We start from the raw sequence: 19,468 nt of genomic DNA on the forward strand, positions 1-19,468 counted from the left end.
AGGCAGTCAGATGATGTTATGTGTGACAAGATTTAATTTATATCTGATTTGCTAGTAGTCTTGGATTATTATTGACTTTATTTAATCTCAATAAATTGTTGAGCACATGGGCTCTTCTTACACAATGTTGTGAAAGAAAAATATACACAATATTATGCTCAGAAGTTTGTTAAACAAAACCAGAGGATGACAGTATACCTCTGGTCAAACCCTTTGACAGCAGTGTTTAGCAGAATTGCCAGAGGGTCTAATATGCTAGGCTGACATGGTAACTGACAACATTGGTGATTTATATATTTGGTCTGTACTGACACATACTATTGTTATCAGTTGTGATAGAGGGTTTAAAGTTTGTTCGATAATTGATGACACAGTCAGCAAATTAGACTAATTTGGACTTCTGTATAAGGTTATCACTAATACTCAGCATAACCTAAACCCTAACAACCTAGCGTTAATGCAATCAAAGTTGTCTTGAAAGATGAGTTCAGTTCATGATTCCAGGGCAGGAAGATTACCATAGTTTGACTTTGACTCAATCTACACAACAACACAGGTTTACTTCATGTATTCTCTAGTTTCCTCGTAACACTGCACCCATGAGGCAGCCTTCATCAGGACACACACTGATGATATACTTTGAACTATCCAGAACATGAGTAAAAAAAAAAGATTATCATCATTATTAGTTCTGAGTCATGTTCTGGACAATTATTCTCTCTGTTCAAATTCAACAAAGATGGTAAAATCTTGCATTTGTAAATGAAGCATACCTTTAGGATAGGATAAGGTACATGTATAATACAATATCAATACACAAGGAAATTATCAAAAGACAGACGCATACAAATCAGAGCATTTTTTGTGTGGTCTACTTTCTTTTATTGCACATTCAATACTTGGAATGAAATCACAATAGATGTACATACAAAAAAACAATAAATAATAATTCAATGGTGTGAATTTGATAAATGGCATCTCATTGGCACTTGACAGCATGTACAGAATATGGAGTTGATGTACACATAAAACAGCCTCTTACACTAAATACACCATCAACATTATCAACTTAGAAGTTGTGCAGTATGAGGAAATACCTAACATACTATTACAGTGTTACAAATACTTTTGTAATCCCATTTACAAGTTTTTATTGAATCAGTACAGTCAGGGTCATCTTGACTTGTCAATGAATAATACAGTCAATGACATCACTCCCTATCTACAATGTAGATGTGGGAAGAGCATAAATATCGAAGCCCATCCCCTTGTGGTTGGAAGATGAGCCAGGGTATGTGTGATGGGTTCTGTACATGCAGTCATTACAATTTTAATCACATTTCAGTTACATTCACAATTACTGGCAGTTGTTTAGGTTGGAACTGTATAATATGGTAATGAGGTAGGCAAGACGTGCCATAAATGTTACAAAAACTTACAAAATTGTATCTTTTCCATGGGCATAAGTACATAAAACCAACTCTATTGTTTCCAATAATTCATGATCGTAAAAGATGGAGAATTTAATATATATTATATATTGATAATTCATGTTTATTTTGTACCAGATATTTAAAGCAATATGATTGTGTCCAAAAAATATTGCACAATATTTTAGGAATTTAAGTTTCCAATATTTTCACTGCTTATCAATCTCAACAGAGAACATATCTCAAATTGCACATTACTTGTCACAGTTTGGTATACAAAGGAGATATTGGAAGTGATTATTGATAGACAAGGGACTACATCTGATCTCATTACATACACATCAACAAAGAAACAAGTGAAACCACTGAGTAATATCATTAATATAGTTATGTTGTAAGTCTTGATACTATACTGGATAAAGCGAGTCTGCTGACTGGAAGTATATGTTGGCTGTCAGCCATAAAACATTACATTTGAATCAATCTGTACATTTTTGAACACTTTCGTTAACAACCTGTTATCAGTCAGATCTAAGACATGTCAACAGTTTATAGACATATCTTTACCCTAGCTGACAAATTGTTCCTACAAAAAGAGATTATAAATATTTTTAGTGGCTGCCACAGACTTCACTGTCAATCAACATTTGCTAAATGTATAACAAAATGACATATTGAAGAACAAGCTGTCAGATGTAAGCAGTGCAAATGGAAAGTACTGACATAAGTTGACCTTTGACCCTGTTCTATCATCAGCTACAAGCTGTTTCCAACACAGGATTTACAGACAGACAAAATAGCACTTTTAATGTAAACTAGTGGTTGTCTGAGTTGAATTGAACTATGAAATGATATCACCATATTTCCAGCATGTTGTTTTGGGTCATCACCCTACTCTTTGCTGATGTGCACGTGGTATGATTGTTTTCATATTCTAGATATAAACAAATTATTAAACGAAAACAGCAAATGCTGTGGTTTTATAAAAAATCTACTACATTATGAAGACATGATGTGGGGGGGGGGGGTTGTGGTAGACACAAATACAGAGATTGGATTAAATGTTCAACAATTTAAAACTTGCTTGGCATTTGTTGAAATGTGACTCAGCATAAACGTGTGAGTGACTCATTGAGTCTGTTTCAATATTTGGAATCTGAATAACTAAAAGACTTTAGTAGTCTTCCACATCTGCCTAAAATTATATGAACATTTTCATCACTATGTAGAATTGAAAACTGAGGAACTTGTTTTTATAAAGTATAATCACTTCACAATAAGACAACTGCTAAAAATGTAAAAAGCCTGTGTTTCTTTGGTACTCTTTTTGCAGAACAAAATTGGTAAGATCTGTTCTTGTCTGTCAGTTCCTTGGTACATTTCTTTTGGCCTTTACAGTTGATATTTTCTGGTTATGTGTCTGGAACATCAGACTTGGCAAAACTTAAGAAAAGACTGTTCACTTGTGGGAAGTATATTCATATATATATATATATATATATGACAATAAAATAGGCAACTGCACTTCAGATGAAATGGAGCCTGAAACACTTCTGGCAAGTTATAGATTGTTGTGAAGACAAAGCTGGAGTTGTGGCTGGGTAAGAAGAGGCACAATTATACATCACCTGTAACAGAAAACACAATAAACAAGTAAGTTGTATTGAAAGACTTTTGAATATCCAAATACAAGGCTTGAAGTCTTTACAGCTACAACTGTCAATGTATTAAAACACAAGACCCTGGACTATCAATGGTCTATCATTATAATTCAACTGGACAGGTTTAGTTAAATGTGGTTCACAGAAGGATTTATTCTGTTATCAGTCATGAAATATATGATACTAAATTATTTTACATATCCAGTCATTCATATTCTAAACCTGGACAGAAGTGAAACCATCCAGCAAATTCTCCATGTATCATAACATGTTGTTCGAAACAATTCAAATCATGACGTTCCTACAGTCTTAGTATATCATATACATGTAATTTAAACTCAGTCACAAACCATATAATATGGAAAATTGTGGATCAAGAAACTTGTCAAAAACTTGGTTTATATGACAAGATAAGAAGTATCTGTGACATAAAAACACATGACATGACATGACATGACATGACATCTTTCATTGACACTTTGATCAATCTATACAGCACTAACCATTGTTTAAGAATGTCAGATTGTTTTGATGTTATTTGTCTGGTATCAGTCATAGACCCTACACCTCCAGTTGGTGGAGGGTCTATGTATCAGTATACCTTGAAGCAGAGACTGCAGGACTTAAAGGATGTACCAGGAAGTACAATGAAACATTAAGGGCCAGAGAAATCAAAGTACAGTCTCTGATTAAACATAACCAACTAGTTCCATCAAGAAATTTACACAATATTTGGATAAAAGGTTTGGTCACCTTTGTCATTCAATGTCAACATTTTTATCATAAATATGAAGAGAGAATAAGATATTAATATGAATGGCATGATATCCAGAAAAGGGCATACACTGATACAGGTCATTAAATTTGGTCATGAAAATGTTGAAAAAATTGATCACATTTTCAAATAAACTGCAGAAATATATTACAATTGATTAATTGATTAAATCTAATTCCATCAAATTGATCAATTAATTATGTATAGACAAAGATATAATGGTAAAATGTAGCAAAGTAAAAACTGACTGGTCATACTATGTCATACTATATATACATGTAGTACATACATACATACATACATACATACATACATATACATACACATGCGCACACATGTACACATGCGCGTGCGCATGTACACACACACACACACACACACACACACACACACACACACACACACACTCACATTATATATAATTTATGCCATATTAACATGTAAAAGGGAACCATGCAGTGGTAACATCAGCATTTAAAAAACTTGTTTCAACTTGACAAACAAATACATGGAATATAAACATTGAAGTACTTTAGTATTTAGCATTCATATGTAAATACTAGTAACAATTGTAAAGCCATTCATACTATTTTTAAACTTATCTTCACATAAAAATTAATCTCTATAAAACTGCAAACCACAAAATGGTGGGGAAAAGATTGAGGGAAAGATTGAAATATTGTACTTGATTGTAAATTAAACTTACCAAAAAAACAATTAATCAATATTGTGATATTTTAGGGCTATAACAAAGTACAGGATTTCTTTTCTTTGAAGGGATTTTCTGAAGCAGGCACACCAATCAGTAAATAGTCCACATTCTGATTCTGTTCACAGTACTGCAGCAAACTGAAATATAAACAAATAACAAATAATTTTAACAAACTAATGAATCATGTAATTATGCCTTTGTGATCTTGCAACACAACACTACAATTTGACCAGTACAATTTATGCAATTTTTCTGTGCCAAAAAAAATGCAAACTGCAATTAGAAAAATATTGAAATAAAGAAATGCAAAAAAAAATGAGTATTATACAATTCATAATTGGTTTTAATAGTCAATAAGGGTGTATCCAGGCAACCGTGACGATAATGATATGCAGCTCATATCAATATGGTCTCTTTGTGTTTTCAATTTCATTATTTGAACATCACTGCGTTTGATATGGTATTTCATTTTTATAATTCACAGTTTAATATTTCAAATGATATTTACTCAGTTTCATTGTTCTTTTTTTTTTGATTTTGAAGATCCACCAATTAACGTTCGATAGCAGCATACGGGTTATAAATTAGAGTATTTCATTAAATTCATATATGGTAGTGAAGAAGGCGTCCATATTTGCCACTTCCAGACGATATTAATTATCTGCGTATGTGTTTCTATATTCCTTGTGAACATTCTTTGGAATTGTTAACCTAAATAATGAATTCTTTCCAGCTTCAAACTACATTTTCGCAGGCCACACAATAAAATCAAGCATTAATCCTTACTGATGTATTTTCACTGGTTTTGGGGAAAACATGGATGAAAATCGTCATTGCGAAAACCATTGACAATGACAGGCTTTGAAAATCGGGCATACTTACTCCGATGCTGCTTGCGATACTTTCATTCTTTCAAGGTTAGCTTCAAGTTTCAGCTGGTTAACAGTCTTTCTCAAGTTGGCAAGGTTATTTGAAGACATTTTCCCGATATTTCCAGAGAAAAACCTCGTCCTACAGTAATGTACCAACAAGGTTACCTTGATATCTCGTCACTGTCTCGACAAGATCACGTTTTATAATGAGTCTCGTAACTATCATTTTTAGTCGCAAGATGGCGCTATGCTGTTGGTTAGCAAAAAGACTGAAAAAGATAAAAACGAACAAGAAAACGCGAAATCTAAAAAAAAGTGGCAATGTAGAACTTTGATATGAATTTATCAAAACGCAAACAGTTGAATACTATTCGGTAAAAAGTATTAAATAATTCTCTTCCATTACACCGAATATAAAATGTATAAATGAAGAGTTTGCGATGTACTTGCTGATTATTTATAAGAAATGGTCAGTGTGATTAATATTGCACCAACCAAACATATCTTTGTTTAAATGACACAGGGGTTGGACAGAAGGACTTCAAAGAGAAAAAGCAATTTTTCACACTTCTGAAGGTCAGTTTTAATGACCATTCATCAGTGGCTGAAGGCTCATATGGGCTAGCAAGTCAAAAGTTAATTTTGCGTAGTGAAGTTGAGTGACAAGTAGGCAGGAACTCTGGTCAGAGTAATTAAATTGGCAGACTAAAACATATGAAAATGTTGAGTTAACCAAAATCACATTCTTGGAGTCTGAGATTAAAGTCTACACTATGTCCTCTTGTTGCCATGACATGCTTTCCACATCAAATGTATGTTCTGATGCAGAAACATTTGACTGGGACATGAACTTTTGATATCAGTAACCTGACTGGTCATAGTCGAAAGTTATGCAAAAATATAGCATGGAATGAGTACATGTTAAACTGAATCACGTAAAAAGTGACTGTAAATCATCACTTGACGGCAAGGAGGAGGTGATACCAATATTTGGAATGGACTGATTCATTGACAGGACAGGATCTCTCTATGGGCATATTGTTATAGCAAAGCCTTTGCTTATTACAACTCAAAATAAAAAACATCCTCAACAAAAAACAGAAGAAAGATACATACAACATTTCAAATTTCTGATTGTGTTCATTTATTTGTCTTTTCCACATAATATTGACATTTCATTGAATGAAAACACATGTACATACATTTGTATTAACATATTACTATTGATGGCAATAATAGTTTCTCTAATACTGTTAAATATCTCATCACAACACCACATATACATATCAATTAAAGAAACCTAACCTTCTACTCAATCTGTTTCATGTATGTATTCTTACATTCCTACATCAAAATGTACCCTATATTTGTTGTTTAGCCATAATTTGGCACATCTGTATTATCTACACGCAGTTGTTTCAGAGAGCTTAGAAGGGAGAATTGAAGTAACTTTACAGGCTACAACGTGCATCGCTACTACAGAAAGTAAATAATCTATGTCAGTTCTATACAAACATAGCTTAGAATCCAGGCGATTGGGGAAATAATGAATTTCAAACCCCCATCTGCACAGATTCCAGACTAATACAAACATGAATATGCCTTCTTTTGAAATACCTACATCATTTCTAAAATACAACTTATTGCACCTTGTTCTGTAACTTCAACTGAGGTGGTAAACTTTCCAGATAGATACAAAATGTATATGGACAACACAGTGGGATAGATGGACAACACAGTGAGGTTTTACATTTAAATTGTACTTATGTGATAGCAAGATAAGTTTTTTTCAAATTATATTTCTTCTAGTGCTGATATTTATTTCACTCACAAACAGTGTCTGGACATAACGATTTGAAAAGGAAAATACAAACATCAATATGCAACAACTTGACATTGACAGTGGTATTAGCTTTGTACATACTCATCACCGATTTGTCTTGATTCACGATATAAATCAAATTTATCCCCCTATCTCTAATTTTTATATTCAGTTACATATCTACAATATTTGACTTAGATGCATAGCGCTGCCAACCAAGCTGGCTCACAAGTTTTGAAATGATATCACTTTTGAATACTTCAGTACTATACTGTCCCTAACTGAAACCACAGCTTAGATTTTAGAATCAAACTTAAAACAACATATAGATCCCCTTGAAATAAGTTTTATTACCTAACATGTTTCCTCATTCAGTCAAAGAAAAATGAATAACCTAAGGGACCTTGTCACTTTGAGTCACAGACTTGTGACAAAACACCTTAGGTCATGAGTATTTAATCTGCTGAATGAAGAAAATATCGGGATATTAAAATCATAACCAGTGCAAGCATACTTTATGGAAAGTGGGAAAGAGCAATGGTGACTTTGAATATCTGGCTCAAAGTTCGAGTACCACAGAACAAATATTGTAGACATGTATTCTTTTGACAAAGAATGACCCAGGTATATAATCCTTATTTTCTGTTCAAACATCTCCAACTTGGTTTGCACATGGTATAATCTGTTCAATTTTTTAACTTTAAATTCAATACAACAGCAACATGTCCACAGAAAACTTGACGGTATCTGTGCAGACTTCATTTGAAACTTGGATCTTGTAACTTAGACTGGGAATAATTTCACTAAAGTAACATTCTACTTGATAGCCTACATCCTTTCATAACATATCAACAATCTCACTTTCTTTAAAATAAAAGTTACTGACAGGAAAGCTGACATAACTATTTCTACACTACCCAGTAGCTGTTAGAAATCAACACACATGAACTACAATTATGTATCATTTCATTGATGATAGTCTTGGTAAACAAATACATTTGATAAATACTACCTAGCTATATCGTTTTAGGATCTCTCGTTAGTCTAATACACAATGTATCAGTACATGATGAAAACTTTGAAAATACTGTCTGTACACATTTTTTACATATAACTCTTACACTCACATAAAATCCTCAAAGGTTGCCTTGTTTCTCATGATTCCGGTATTTTTTTTATCAAATCACAGAGTTATTTCATTAAATAATTTTGTAGAATTTTTGTGGGTAGAGTGTTGGCTAAATGTTTAAATAAAGCAACTGGGCATCTTCTTGAGCATCAATTCAACCTGTCACCCCTAGACTTTTATGTACAATGGAATGGCCCTACTGTTTTGATTCTCTGGTTAGACAACTAGACTGATTCTTAGGGTAGACATCTATACAGAAACTCATTACAGTTTTGTATCCATCTTAAAATAGTAAACAATACCACCATGTTTCCCATCAACAGCTAAAATCGAGTTTCTGTCAGGAAGAAACGTGGTCCCACGACACCACTTCACAAAAAAAAAAACCACCCAATGTTACATATTGCTTTTGAGACAGTGTTATTACCTGACTCACTAGCGCTTTTCAAAGAAGTCAATATTAATATGATAATATACATAGGGGTAGTATTCTTGGTTTGAAAGACCTATTCCTGGGATGTCATCAGAAAACTGTGGAAGAAAAACATAAAGTAGGCAAATAAGTGGAAAATTACTTTGAAAACACTCTTGTATGTTGACAGTGTACTGGTACTTTGTCGACATATGACAATAGTAGATAGACAGTTAGGGAAAACAAATTGATGAAAAAACAACAACAATAAATGGAGATGAAATGTACTTTGTACATTTTGTGCTATTGTTACATACAATTGTTTTGTACTGTGAGGAAAATTTGAATACAGTAACTATCCATCATTCAAATGAATTTGGACAAACTTTTGTTTAAATATGTGAATTTGTGAATTATTAAGTTCATCATTTCTATGGGCGGATTATTATTTTCAAAACTTGAAGACAGACTCTTGCAAATCTCCAAGTATCCACACCACTTTTTCACTACACAATAAAAACTGCATTATTGATATGCTGAAATGTAATGAGTGATTGCCTGTGTGTGTGTGTGTGTGTGTGTGTGTGTGTGTGTGTGTGTGTGTGTGTGTGTGTGTGTGTGTGTGTGTGTGCAAGTGCGATTGTCTCTGTGCGATGGTCTGTGAGTTTGTGTGTATGTGTCTGTGTGTCTGTTTACATTTGTACATACTTACGCATGTACGTACACATGCGTGCATGTGTGTGTGTGTGTGTGTGTGTGTTACCATATGATCAACTTACATCAGATGAAGACAAAGCACTTGAGTCTAAGTGACCATACAGAGTTTTCAATACATCGCGAAGTTTTCTTCCTGATTTTTTGTACGGTTGTAACAGCATGGCTTGAAAGTTTACTGGTAAACCATACCTACAATAAACACAGTATAAGATGTTATTGAATTATATGAATTATATCTACAAACACAGGGAATGTGACATATCTTTCTAAAAACCTCCTCTCCTTAATCACAGCTGTTAAAGACCCAGTATGGATTAGGATAAAAATTGAAATGAGAAAAAACAACTGTCTTCATAGAGCTATAGAAAAAGTTGGACAAGGACAAAAGAATAATCCTATCATATCCTACTGACTCCACTGACAGGACAACACAAATGCAAGAACCTGGGACTGAATCCTTGGCCTTTAAGTTGTCTTGTTATGCATGGTAAATACATTTAATGTTGTTTAGCACAGAGAAAAAAGATATTCATATTGTAAAAATTCAATGATGGATTAAAGTGTTATACAAATAATTTACTATATTTGTATATGTACTTACCTTAAAACTGATTCTACAAAAACTCTTAATGCTTTTACATGGATCCATGCAGTGAAAGCTTCACTGAAATTCACTTTAAGCCATCTTACAAGAGGACCCTTTATGGCAGAGAGAAAAAAGGTACAGGAGGTTAAATGCATGAAACATGCAATAAAAACTAAACATGAATAAACTTTTTCAACAGAACATATATTAATAATTATCATTTCAAAATATGTCAACTGTCAATGTGACAGATGGCTGAACATAATATGAAAGGTGATGCCCAAAACCATGTACCATATATCTGAATTCTACTACACAGAAACAAGAAATTCTCCCAGCAATTCTAAATGTTATTTTCATACATGAGAATGCATGTTCATGGACTCTGGGTTCAGAATATCAAGTTAAAACTTCTACTCACAGATACTAAGAGTCAATTGGAAATGAATCTCCAATTTTTTTATGACATCTCATCAGCATGGTGAGGGGTACACAGTGAAAAAATTTCAGACATGCGTGCAGTCCTGAATTTCAGTGCTGCAGCAGCCCTGCACTGCCACAGGACTGCAGAAAGTTGGCTGTGTATACTACAGTGAGTTGTTATCAAGTGGTTTGGAAGAAACAAGTGAAATGAGCTGGAGTGCTAAGCTGGAATTTCGAAAGACACATGATACTGGCCCATTGTAGTACACTCCTGATGATAATGTGGAGACGTCAATGAAAATTTGGGATTTGCTTTCCAAGGAATTTTTTGACTCTTTAAGTAGAAATTTTCATTTGATCTTCATTACGCTTTTGCACCATGTTCACATAACAATTTTCACAACCTAAAGTTACATTTTAAAATGACTTTCATATACCTTTTCAGCTATCCTGTGGTATGTGAGTGCATTAAGTGGGTGTATTCTGCTCAGAAAGTGTTTCCAGTTTCTTGATTTTGCCATGATTGACATTTTGTAAAACAATACAACACCAAGAAGGAAAACTATCCATCTTACGCATTACAACTAATTTCACAATAAAGTTATCAATTTGAATGCTATGAAGTGAATTGGATAAGTACGACGATATACTTACAAATTGTTTCTTTTTATCAGAGGCAAGTCTTGTAATTTCATTCTTATCTGCGATCAGTTCATCTTCATTGTAGGTAAAGTCCCTGACCACAAACCTGTCATACAGACATTCAATCATTAGACAGTAGAGGGCGGTATACTATTATGATATCAACAAGTTACAAACCTGTCATACAGACATTGTCATTAGACAATAGAGGGTGGTATACTAATGACATCAATAACTCATAAACCTGTCATAAAGATACCCACCCCATCTCATCCCACCCCATTGGTGTCACAAAAACAATGTCATAATTATTTGTTTTCATATCATGAATTAGACAAAACAAACTATTTCTATAGTTACCTGTTTTCTCTTGCATGATGTTTGTATTCATCCACAACCTTCTTGAACATTGTCACAGTGAACATACCATACTCACTGTCTTCAAATATCAGACTATATTAACACGAAAGAAAGAAAAGGTGAAGCCACTATACAACAAATTGTAAATTAAACCAGCATTAACAAGGGTATACAAGGGGTAGTAAGTAGGTAAAATCTATCTGAGTTACAAGTCATTATATCGAGGTTTCCCTACCAGTGTTTTGGTTAAGGATGGTGATTAGGTAAAATCTACCCAAGTTCCCCAGTCACTCTACCAGGGTTACAAGTCATTATACCAAGGTTTCCCTACCAGTGTTTTTGTTGAGGATGGTGATTAAGTAAAATCATAGTCACAAGATCTGCATATACATTAGCAAAACAAGTACATTTTGTAGAAATATGACTGCGTTCACAAGATTTTGTTTACACTGAACGATCACAAGTTCATTTGCACCACAGACAATTAACACATGTAATTAACACATGTACTGGTATGCAATAACATTTTTCAGTATTGCATTGTAGTGCAAATACCAATAATATACATGCCTATCAGTGCAAGTACTCATTGGTACATATGTAATAATATACAATTACTGTCAAACTATGTTTGAGATACAGGTGGATGGATGGATGCACGAATGCACACAGCGATGGATACACAAGACCCAACGCAGCAGCCCCCAAGACTTTTGACCATGATATAACTACTGTCCAACTTACTTGGATGATCTTGGTACCACCATGTCACACAATCTTTCATACTTAGTATTCCAATCATGGTACATTGCTCTGTAACACAAAACACATCAATTAATTAGCTATGTATATAAACAAATATAACAACAAAAACACACTGCCAAGATAGTAACATGTAAAAGAAAACATACACATGATAAGACCCAAAAAAGATGATGTGACAACACTATTTTTCATATCATTTCAAAAATACATCTTGAGCATTCAGAAGTGTTTTCATTCCTGTGTAAAAACATATATTGCAAGAATCAGCTCCAACGGATTATTTGAAGGTATATATCGATAGATAATGACTTACTTTTGTACCACCACTATCAGAGTTGTTAGATATTCTGACTGTAAAACAAAGTCTTCCTTCTTGACTAAATCCCCTACATTTCTTGTTAGTAAACTTCCAGTTGACTTTCTCTCCAGTGACTGTAGACTACCTTTCAAGTTGTTATATGCAGCAGATTTAGACTTTAAGTCCAAATCAATCTGAGATACTTGCTGTAGATGAGAAAGAGTTTTGACAATGTTTTCCTTTATAAAACAATTATTTGTGCATTACTTAGAAATCTATCCATTCTTTTGAACACTAGGTATAATTTGTGTCAAAAGCTAAAACGCTATAGACAATGAAATAATAGTTTTTCATGTATTGATAAAATAGTCTTGTGAAGTTGAAGTTTTGCAGTGAGACCTTGGATCTACACTTTGAAAGTTGCCTAATAAAGCTGAAAGTTGATGAGTACTAGTACCTCTGTGTGGTTTCAGCGCCCTCAGTGGTGACCTTTGGTCACTTTTAAAAGTAAACAGGTTTGCCTAGGATGTAGCAGCTAGACTAGTGAATTTGAGGACTAGTCATTTACATAGGATATACTGATTGATTGAGGAGAAATAGGAATTGAGACTTATTTCAAAATGTTTTATTGTTCATATTGACTATGATTATCATCTAGTCAAAGCTATCGGCACATGTGACAGGTCTGTGTTAGACTTGTCTTGAGTAACTGTTTCTCATCCCTGGCTAAAATAGTTCAAATGTATGAGTTAAAAGTTATGGTTTGTTAATTTAATGTCCATACCTTGCTAATAATCTCTGATATACTCTTGAGAGGTTGTTTGATAGGATACTTGGCCATGTCCCATTGAAATCTGGTCAGGTAGGTTGTCAGGTCAACTGTCAATAGAAAAACATTTATTTACAGATGACTGTATTTGGTAAATCACCCTCCAGCACCTTGTACAAAATGTATACTTATTGCGAAGTAAACTGGAACTCTGTACCTATCATTTCTTTTCATTGCTGGCATTTTAGCTAGCATGACTGAAAGTTGCACAATTTTGTTGTTACTTAGGATTGTTAGCTTGACTTGGAATAATTGACAATGTAATTACACATAAACCAAATAGCTCTTCTTGGGTTCACACTATCTTTCAAACAAAAACATAGACAATTTGACTTTGAACAATAGAATACAGTTCTAGATATTGTAACAGTGGCAAATGTACTGTTATAAAAATAGGCACTGTGAATAAACTACTTTGACTATATCAGACATTGTTTTGTGCCAAGTTGATAAAAGTTACACTATTGTTCCAATTTACATGTATCATCCTGTACAAGACGTCTATGTACCACCATTCAGACTTTGTCACCACAAATGACAGAATGGAAGAGACTTTTATGTGTAAAGTTACCAATACAATGAAATGACAGTCAGTGTATGTAAACCAGATTTTAGAAGAATGAAGCAGAGACAGAGACAGAAATATCAAAGACAGAGTCTTGTCGAAATGTTATGTCATGCTGAGCCTGTAATATGTACTGTGATGCAATGTGATATTATTTTACATAATGTGTGTTGGCCTATATGTATGACTATGTACGGACCAATAAACGCCACTTTACAACAACTGGGTGGTGTACTTACCTGTCCCCTATTAATATATTATAACTTAACTTTCATCTGACATAATTGGTTGTTTAGACATTTTAACCCACACCACAAAGTGATACTAACTGTTTTCATTGGAACACTAATGATCATCATCATCATCATTTGGTAACTCAGTTATACATGTACATGTTATGGTAAGTTTCTGTACAGACACTGTCAAAGTGTTACCTTCTATCTTTTGAAGTTTGTGTAAATTGGTACTTCATGAACTCATCTGTATGTCATGCTTATATACAGTATAAAATACAATTTGTCAGTTGTTAAATGTTGTTATTTCTTGATTGCAGAGAATGGTAAGGATTACAGAAATTTTCCAGGTTCATCTGTTTTACACTGTCCATGAAGTCAATTGGAAAAGAGCTTGTGAAATAAGTAATGTCATGGTCCTACCACAGGATAAGACTATCTTTGCTATAATTTCATGAGAACAACTAACTTTGAACAGTTAAATGATAATTTGTATTTTTATGCAATATAGCTGTCATATTCGATATAAGATAAGTCATGTTCTTCAACCCTATCCCATCTTGCTAATAGGGTAGCACAACATTATGCATCTTAAAGACTACCACCATATGTATTATGACAAATCGCTGGGGTCAGCCCTGTATGATGTACCTCATACCACAATCTTGAAGCAATTTTCCAGAATTTATGAAACAATCATAAACTCTGACGTAACATTAGACCAAGAAATGAAGATTACCCATCAGGTCCCTTCTGGATATGAGTGTTCACTAATGGTTCAAGTCAAACAAAATCACATAAAAAACACACAAAAACACCAAAAAAAATGACAAAGTCTTTACATCTCAGACCACACATCTGTGTTACCTCCATTTGCTAATAAGTTCTCAGCAAGCTTATCTCTTTGATCTTCCAAGAAACCAAGGAATAAATGCAGGAGGTCATGAAGCAGGTTAGGTCAAAGGTTAAAGGTTAGATGCATGTATGTCAGTCACCCAAGGCAGAAGATAAAAAAGTTAAGCAAAAAAAATGTGTTAGTAAAAGCAAAAGGAATAACAGAAAATGAGGAGTCCTAAAGTTGGAGTCAAATAATAATGTCTATGCATAAACAAACTAGTTTTTTTACAAAGAATTATAATGTTGCTAGCACTAATGTTATGCAGAAACTAGAAAGATTGAGGAGTACTATATGTGCATAGGATGAATTCTTTCACTTGATTTCACCATTAGCTTTTTATATCACATTGTGCATTGATCTTAGTATGTGCTGATGCAACCCACAAGTAATGTGAAATCCCCTAGTATTAGTATTTCGCTGTATTAATCATACAGAGTAAGACTGGAAAGTTACATCAAATCACTAATTGTAGTGGCATGCATGTATGAAACTAACAATTTAAATACTTAAACTTTACACCAGTACTCTGCTGAATGTATATTTTTACACATATGTCCATTTCCATTCTTCAAAATAAAATAATTATTCACAATTATCAAATTACCCTTCACTTATCAACTTATCTTTCCCCATTTTCATCCATACACTACATCCCCTCCCCTTCATATTTATCCACCTATACATCAGTCATCTCTTAATTTTCCCTACATACCTCCCATCTCCCTACACCATGTCCAATCCTACCTCTTCCTCCCCTTTCCATGCAAGGGTCTACCTACCTCCATTGGCTAGTAAATTTTCAGCTAACTTGTCTCTCTGGTCCTCTAGCACATCACCAAGATATTGAGCTGTCTTTCTTGATACTCTGCACAAAATGGACAAAAATACCTCTTAGTTTTTTGTTACATGAATATAGCAAAACTAACAAATGAACACATCAAGTAGATATTGTTCTGAGATTCAATGAAATAAGGCTGTAACTTGTCATATGCAACACTCTGATATTACTAGTATTAATAAATAGCCCACTTCTCAATGCAATGAATTTGAACACTCATTAGTGAAATCAAATGTAAAGAATCAATAAAACAACACATATCAGGTATAAACACACCAGTTCTGCAACACAACACATATAAATGTAGAAACAAAACAGGACACGACCTGATAGTTGAGTTGTCTATTAGCTTTTACCCTCACTCTACAATAAATGTGTGTGTCCACTACCAAGGTCAAACTTGAAAGACAGCAGTGACTGTGCTTCTCACTCAGTGGATATACATGTTGTGGGCACAACAGAAAAGAGTGACCACTGGGTATATTTTGTATGTGACATATCGTATACCATGACTGGACACACTTGCATTATTCACACTCATATTTCTATAAACACCCTCATTTTGAAGTAAATCTTAATTGAATTCACAAAAATGTAATATGATTCCTTATTCAGTAACAGTAAGGTTTTTGAAAACACAAGAAACAAGAAACGGTGAATATAAGCATTTACATTTCTAGCAATAATTTGGCAATTATGATTTACTCAATCTATACAAATATCACCCTTCTTTCTTCAAACTTGATGTGACCATCTAAAGCATTCATATACATAGTCTATCATTTTACTACAGTAGGCACAGTTAGTACTTATACCATCACGTACGCTGTGTGTGCATCCTTTCAGCTATTTTTAGATACATCACAAATGTATTTTTATTCATTAATGTACTGGTAAGCTTATTATCATATCTGTGACTGGGTATGAGGGTAAATGATTGGCAAGTCATTTGCATATCATATGGTTATTTCACAGACAACCACACATGTCTAATTTAGAGTCAGATGACATATAAATTGTCATCATTACAAGTGTACTCTATGGAAAGTGTTCAGACTGAGATTTCTATTGATAATGATACGAATTCAAAACAATTACTGTGGATCTTTGGCATCCTAGTAAAAAAAAATGAATACAAATACTATTAGGAATGTAGTTCTTAATCTAAAAATACCAAACTGTGAACTTGCTGTGAACATCCAAATAACATTGAGAGAAATATCCATAACTTTAGGAGATAGTATGGTCATTATAATATGTTCAATACTAACAGAAAGGAAAATGTGTTTTTGTGAAAGGGATCCTGTTGTCAGAACGTCATTGGGTATATATGTTGTAAAACATCAGGTCACTTTCATTGAAAAACAACAAGTTCATGTACAACAATAGCAGCAGATTGGAAAACACACCTGTAGATTCAGTCCTGATAGTAAGTTTAAAATTATAAAACAATTGAGAAAAGCCTATTTTTATGGATTCTGAAGTTATCATGTGAGATGATAAAATACACAGTATATGGTAGATTGACCTGTTCTATCTAGGATCATATTTGCATTGAGAATATGTGCTTCATGAATGCTGGCACATCTCTGTCCCACTTGGCTATGGTTCCACTCATACACGAAATGTGAGCTTGTCCAGATAGTGAATTCTCATCTAGCATATATTACCACAGCTGGGATCAAATAATCCTCAAATATATCATTTTTCAAAATGACAATCTGGATCAAAATATACAATCACAACATACTCTTCGAAAAACAAATTTTAATTTCACAATTTATCTAAATGGAAATATCTTTACTGTTCCCTAAAAAATACATATTTTATTACTAAATAAAAATCTACTCAGACAAACTTTTTAAACCTAGACTCACACTTCCTCAAATTTGTAAATATGTCTCATCTGAAATAAGTGAAACTACAATCAAAGCTAAATTGGTGATGATTGCATCTATTAAGATCTCAGAAACAACACATTCTATTATTCTATGTACTCTAATGAGTAACACTTACCCTTCTACAAACACATCAAGTTTCCCAAGTTCATCTGATAATCCTACAAGTACGTCCAGAGTACCGACCTTCAAATCAGGAATATTAACTTTATGATTGACAGACAGCGACTGTGACTTGGCCGTTGTATTGTTCATGCGTTCCCATGTCTGTTGGCATGTCTTCTCTCCTGGTGCCGATATCAACCAGAACTCTGCCATTGTGTTGTCGTTTTAAATTTGAAGTTAAGACTTGTACAGAACCTGTGTTTGTGCAAAAATTACATAATTATTCATGATGAAGTGTACAAGGCAAGATTATTTAATCTTTGAATTTTTAATTTTAATTTAATTTTGTCTTTGATAATGAAATCTAGTTTGTAGTTCCTCTGAAAATTTCATAAACTCGTAATTTCTGCAGAAATAAAATAGAATTGTGATATTTACTTGAGTAAACAAATAAAATAATTTGTTTGTTTGTTGAGATGTTTACGGTTGTATATAATATGTCTTCTATGTTGGGAAATCCATATATATAATTTCAAATAATTTGCATAATGTAGCAATGCAATCAACTATTATCTCAGCCTAAATAGTGATTGAAAGCACACATTAATTTTATAACATGGTGTTCTTTTCATAAAGTTTTGGGGTTTATTACCGTAACTTATACGGAATATGGCTGTGGATAGGTGCCTTGTCACATGTATTTCATAGCTAGCTAAAATTCTAAAAACAGCTAACAGTAACACATCCATGGCCACACCATTATCAATATCAACCCATAAATTTGTATGGTCATGGAACCTTGCTTGAATGGTTGAAATCACATAGTATAGGATTGCTAGCCCTTGCACACAGTCTTAGAGTTGTATAGGTAACTCTTATAAACGTATATATAGACTAACTGCACTGCAACCCAAATATTTGGTGTTAATAACCATTATGACTGGGTCATAGGGCAAGTGCAGTTCACGGAATAGATGAAAGACATATCGTACATGTACAAGTATCCATATATTTTCAGTGCAATAGTTTCATCTCTGAAAATCAACACTCATGGTAAGGACTATTCCTTCAAGATATGAAAGACACCAACGACAATACTCAATTGTAATATTTAAGGCATACCTACCGTCAATTTAGAAGAACTGTATCAATATAAAAACAGTGCAAAGGAGAGACGATCGAGTAGGCACTCCAAAAAAATCCACGATCTTACGAAATTGTGGAGATTTATCACGCAAAACACACACCCTGAAAAAATCCCAACTTCTACAGGTTCTTATGCGGCTATCTGTCAAATGTTCTGAACAAAACCACTCGATTTAACAGTAAATTGTAATAAAAATATTGGCGAAATTACCGAGAGACAGACGATCTTCACATGATCAGGAAGAGGTCGGTGAATCATGGGTATGACCTTTCATCTCAACTTATCCTCTTTCCAAAGTTTAACTTTGAGGGCGCACCTAGTAAATGAGACTCCAGACGAAATTTACATGTC

At 33.6% G+C, this 19,468-nt stretch overlaps 2 protein-coding genes across 3 annotated transcripts; both read right to left on the bottom strand.

Annotated features, from left to right (window-relative positions):
* Positions 1-2,458: 2,458 nt before the first annotated feature.
* LOC144433594 (guanine nucleotide-binding protein G(I)/G(S)/G(O) subunit gamma-7-like) lies at positions 2,459-5,627 on the bottom strand. The gene is made up of 3 exons (XM_078121920.1): positions 5,461-5,627; positions 4,573-4,715; positions 2,459-3,058 (listed from the first exon to the last, which is right to left on the bottom strand). The coding sequence occupies exons 1-2, from the start codon at positions 5,556-5,558 to the stop codon at positions 4,610-4,612; spliced, it is 204 nt and encodes a 67-aa protein (XP_077978046.1). The 5' UTR covers positions 5,559-5,627; the 3' UTR covers positions 2,459-3,058; positions 4,573-4,609.
* A 969-nt stretch (positions 5,628-6,596) lies between these two features.
* On the bottom strand, positions 6,597-19,366 carry LOC144434721 (V-type proton ATPase subunit C 1-B-like). 2 transcript variants are annotated; one of them, XM_078123237.1, is made up of 11 exons: positions 19,328-19,366; positions 17,984-18,225; positions 15,909-15,994; positions 13,389-13,483; positions 12,620-12,810; positions 12,286-12,354; positions 11,542-11,634; positions 11,194-11,287; positions 10,132-10,229; positions 9,593-9,719; positions 6,597-8,932 (listed from the first exon to the last, which is right to left on the bottom strand). In XM_078123237.1, the coding sequence occupies exons 2-11, from the start codon at positions 18,181-18,183 to the stop codon at positions 8,837-8,839; spliced, it is 1,149 nt and encodes a 382-aa protein (XP_077979363.1). In that variant the 5' UTR covers positions 18,184-18,225; positions 19,328-19,366; the 3' UTR covers positions 6,597-8,836. The 2 variants fall into 2 exon arrangements, with proteins under 2 accessions (XP_077979363.1, XP_077979362.1); XM_078123236.1 differs by having other exon boundaries at positions 19,097-19,349.
* Positions 19,367-19,468: the final 102 nt, after the last annotated feature.

This window comes from Glandiceps talaboti, chromosome 4, assembly GCF_964340395.1.
Source record: "Glandiceps talaboti chromosome 4, keGlaTala1.1, whole genome shotgun sequence".
Classification (NCBI taxonomy): domain Eukaryota; kingdom Metazoa; phylum Hemichordata; class Enteropneusta; family Spengelidae; genus Glandiceps; species Glandiceps talaboti.

Coding starts and splice junctions, on each gene's coding strand:
- LOC144434721 (XM_078123237.1), bottom strand. CDS start 18,183: ATGGCAGAGTTCTGGTTGATATCGGCACCAGGAGAGAAGACATGCCAA. Junction 12,811..13,388: donor TATCAGAGATTATTAGCAAG/GTATGGACATTA, acceptor TCTCATCTACAG/CAAGTATCTCAGATTGATTT. Junction 12,355..12,619: donor CTGATAGTGGTGGTACAAAA/GTAAGTCATTAT, acceptor TTTGTGTTACAG/AGCAATGTACCATGATTGGA.
- LOC144433594 (XM_078121920.1), bottom strand. CDS start 5,558: ATGTCTTCAAATAACCTTGCCAACTTGAGAAAGACTGTTAACCAGCTG. Junction 4,716..5,460: donor GTATCGCAAGCAGCATCGGA/GTAAGTATGCCC, acceptor TTTATATTTCAG/TTTGCTGCAGTACTGTGAAC.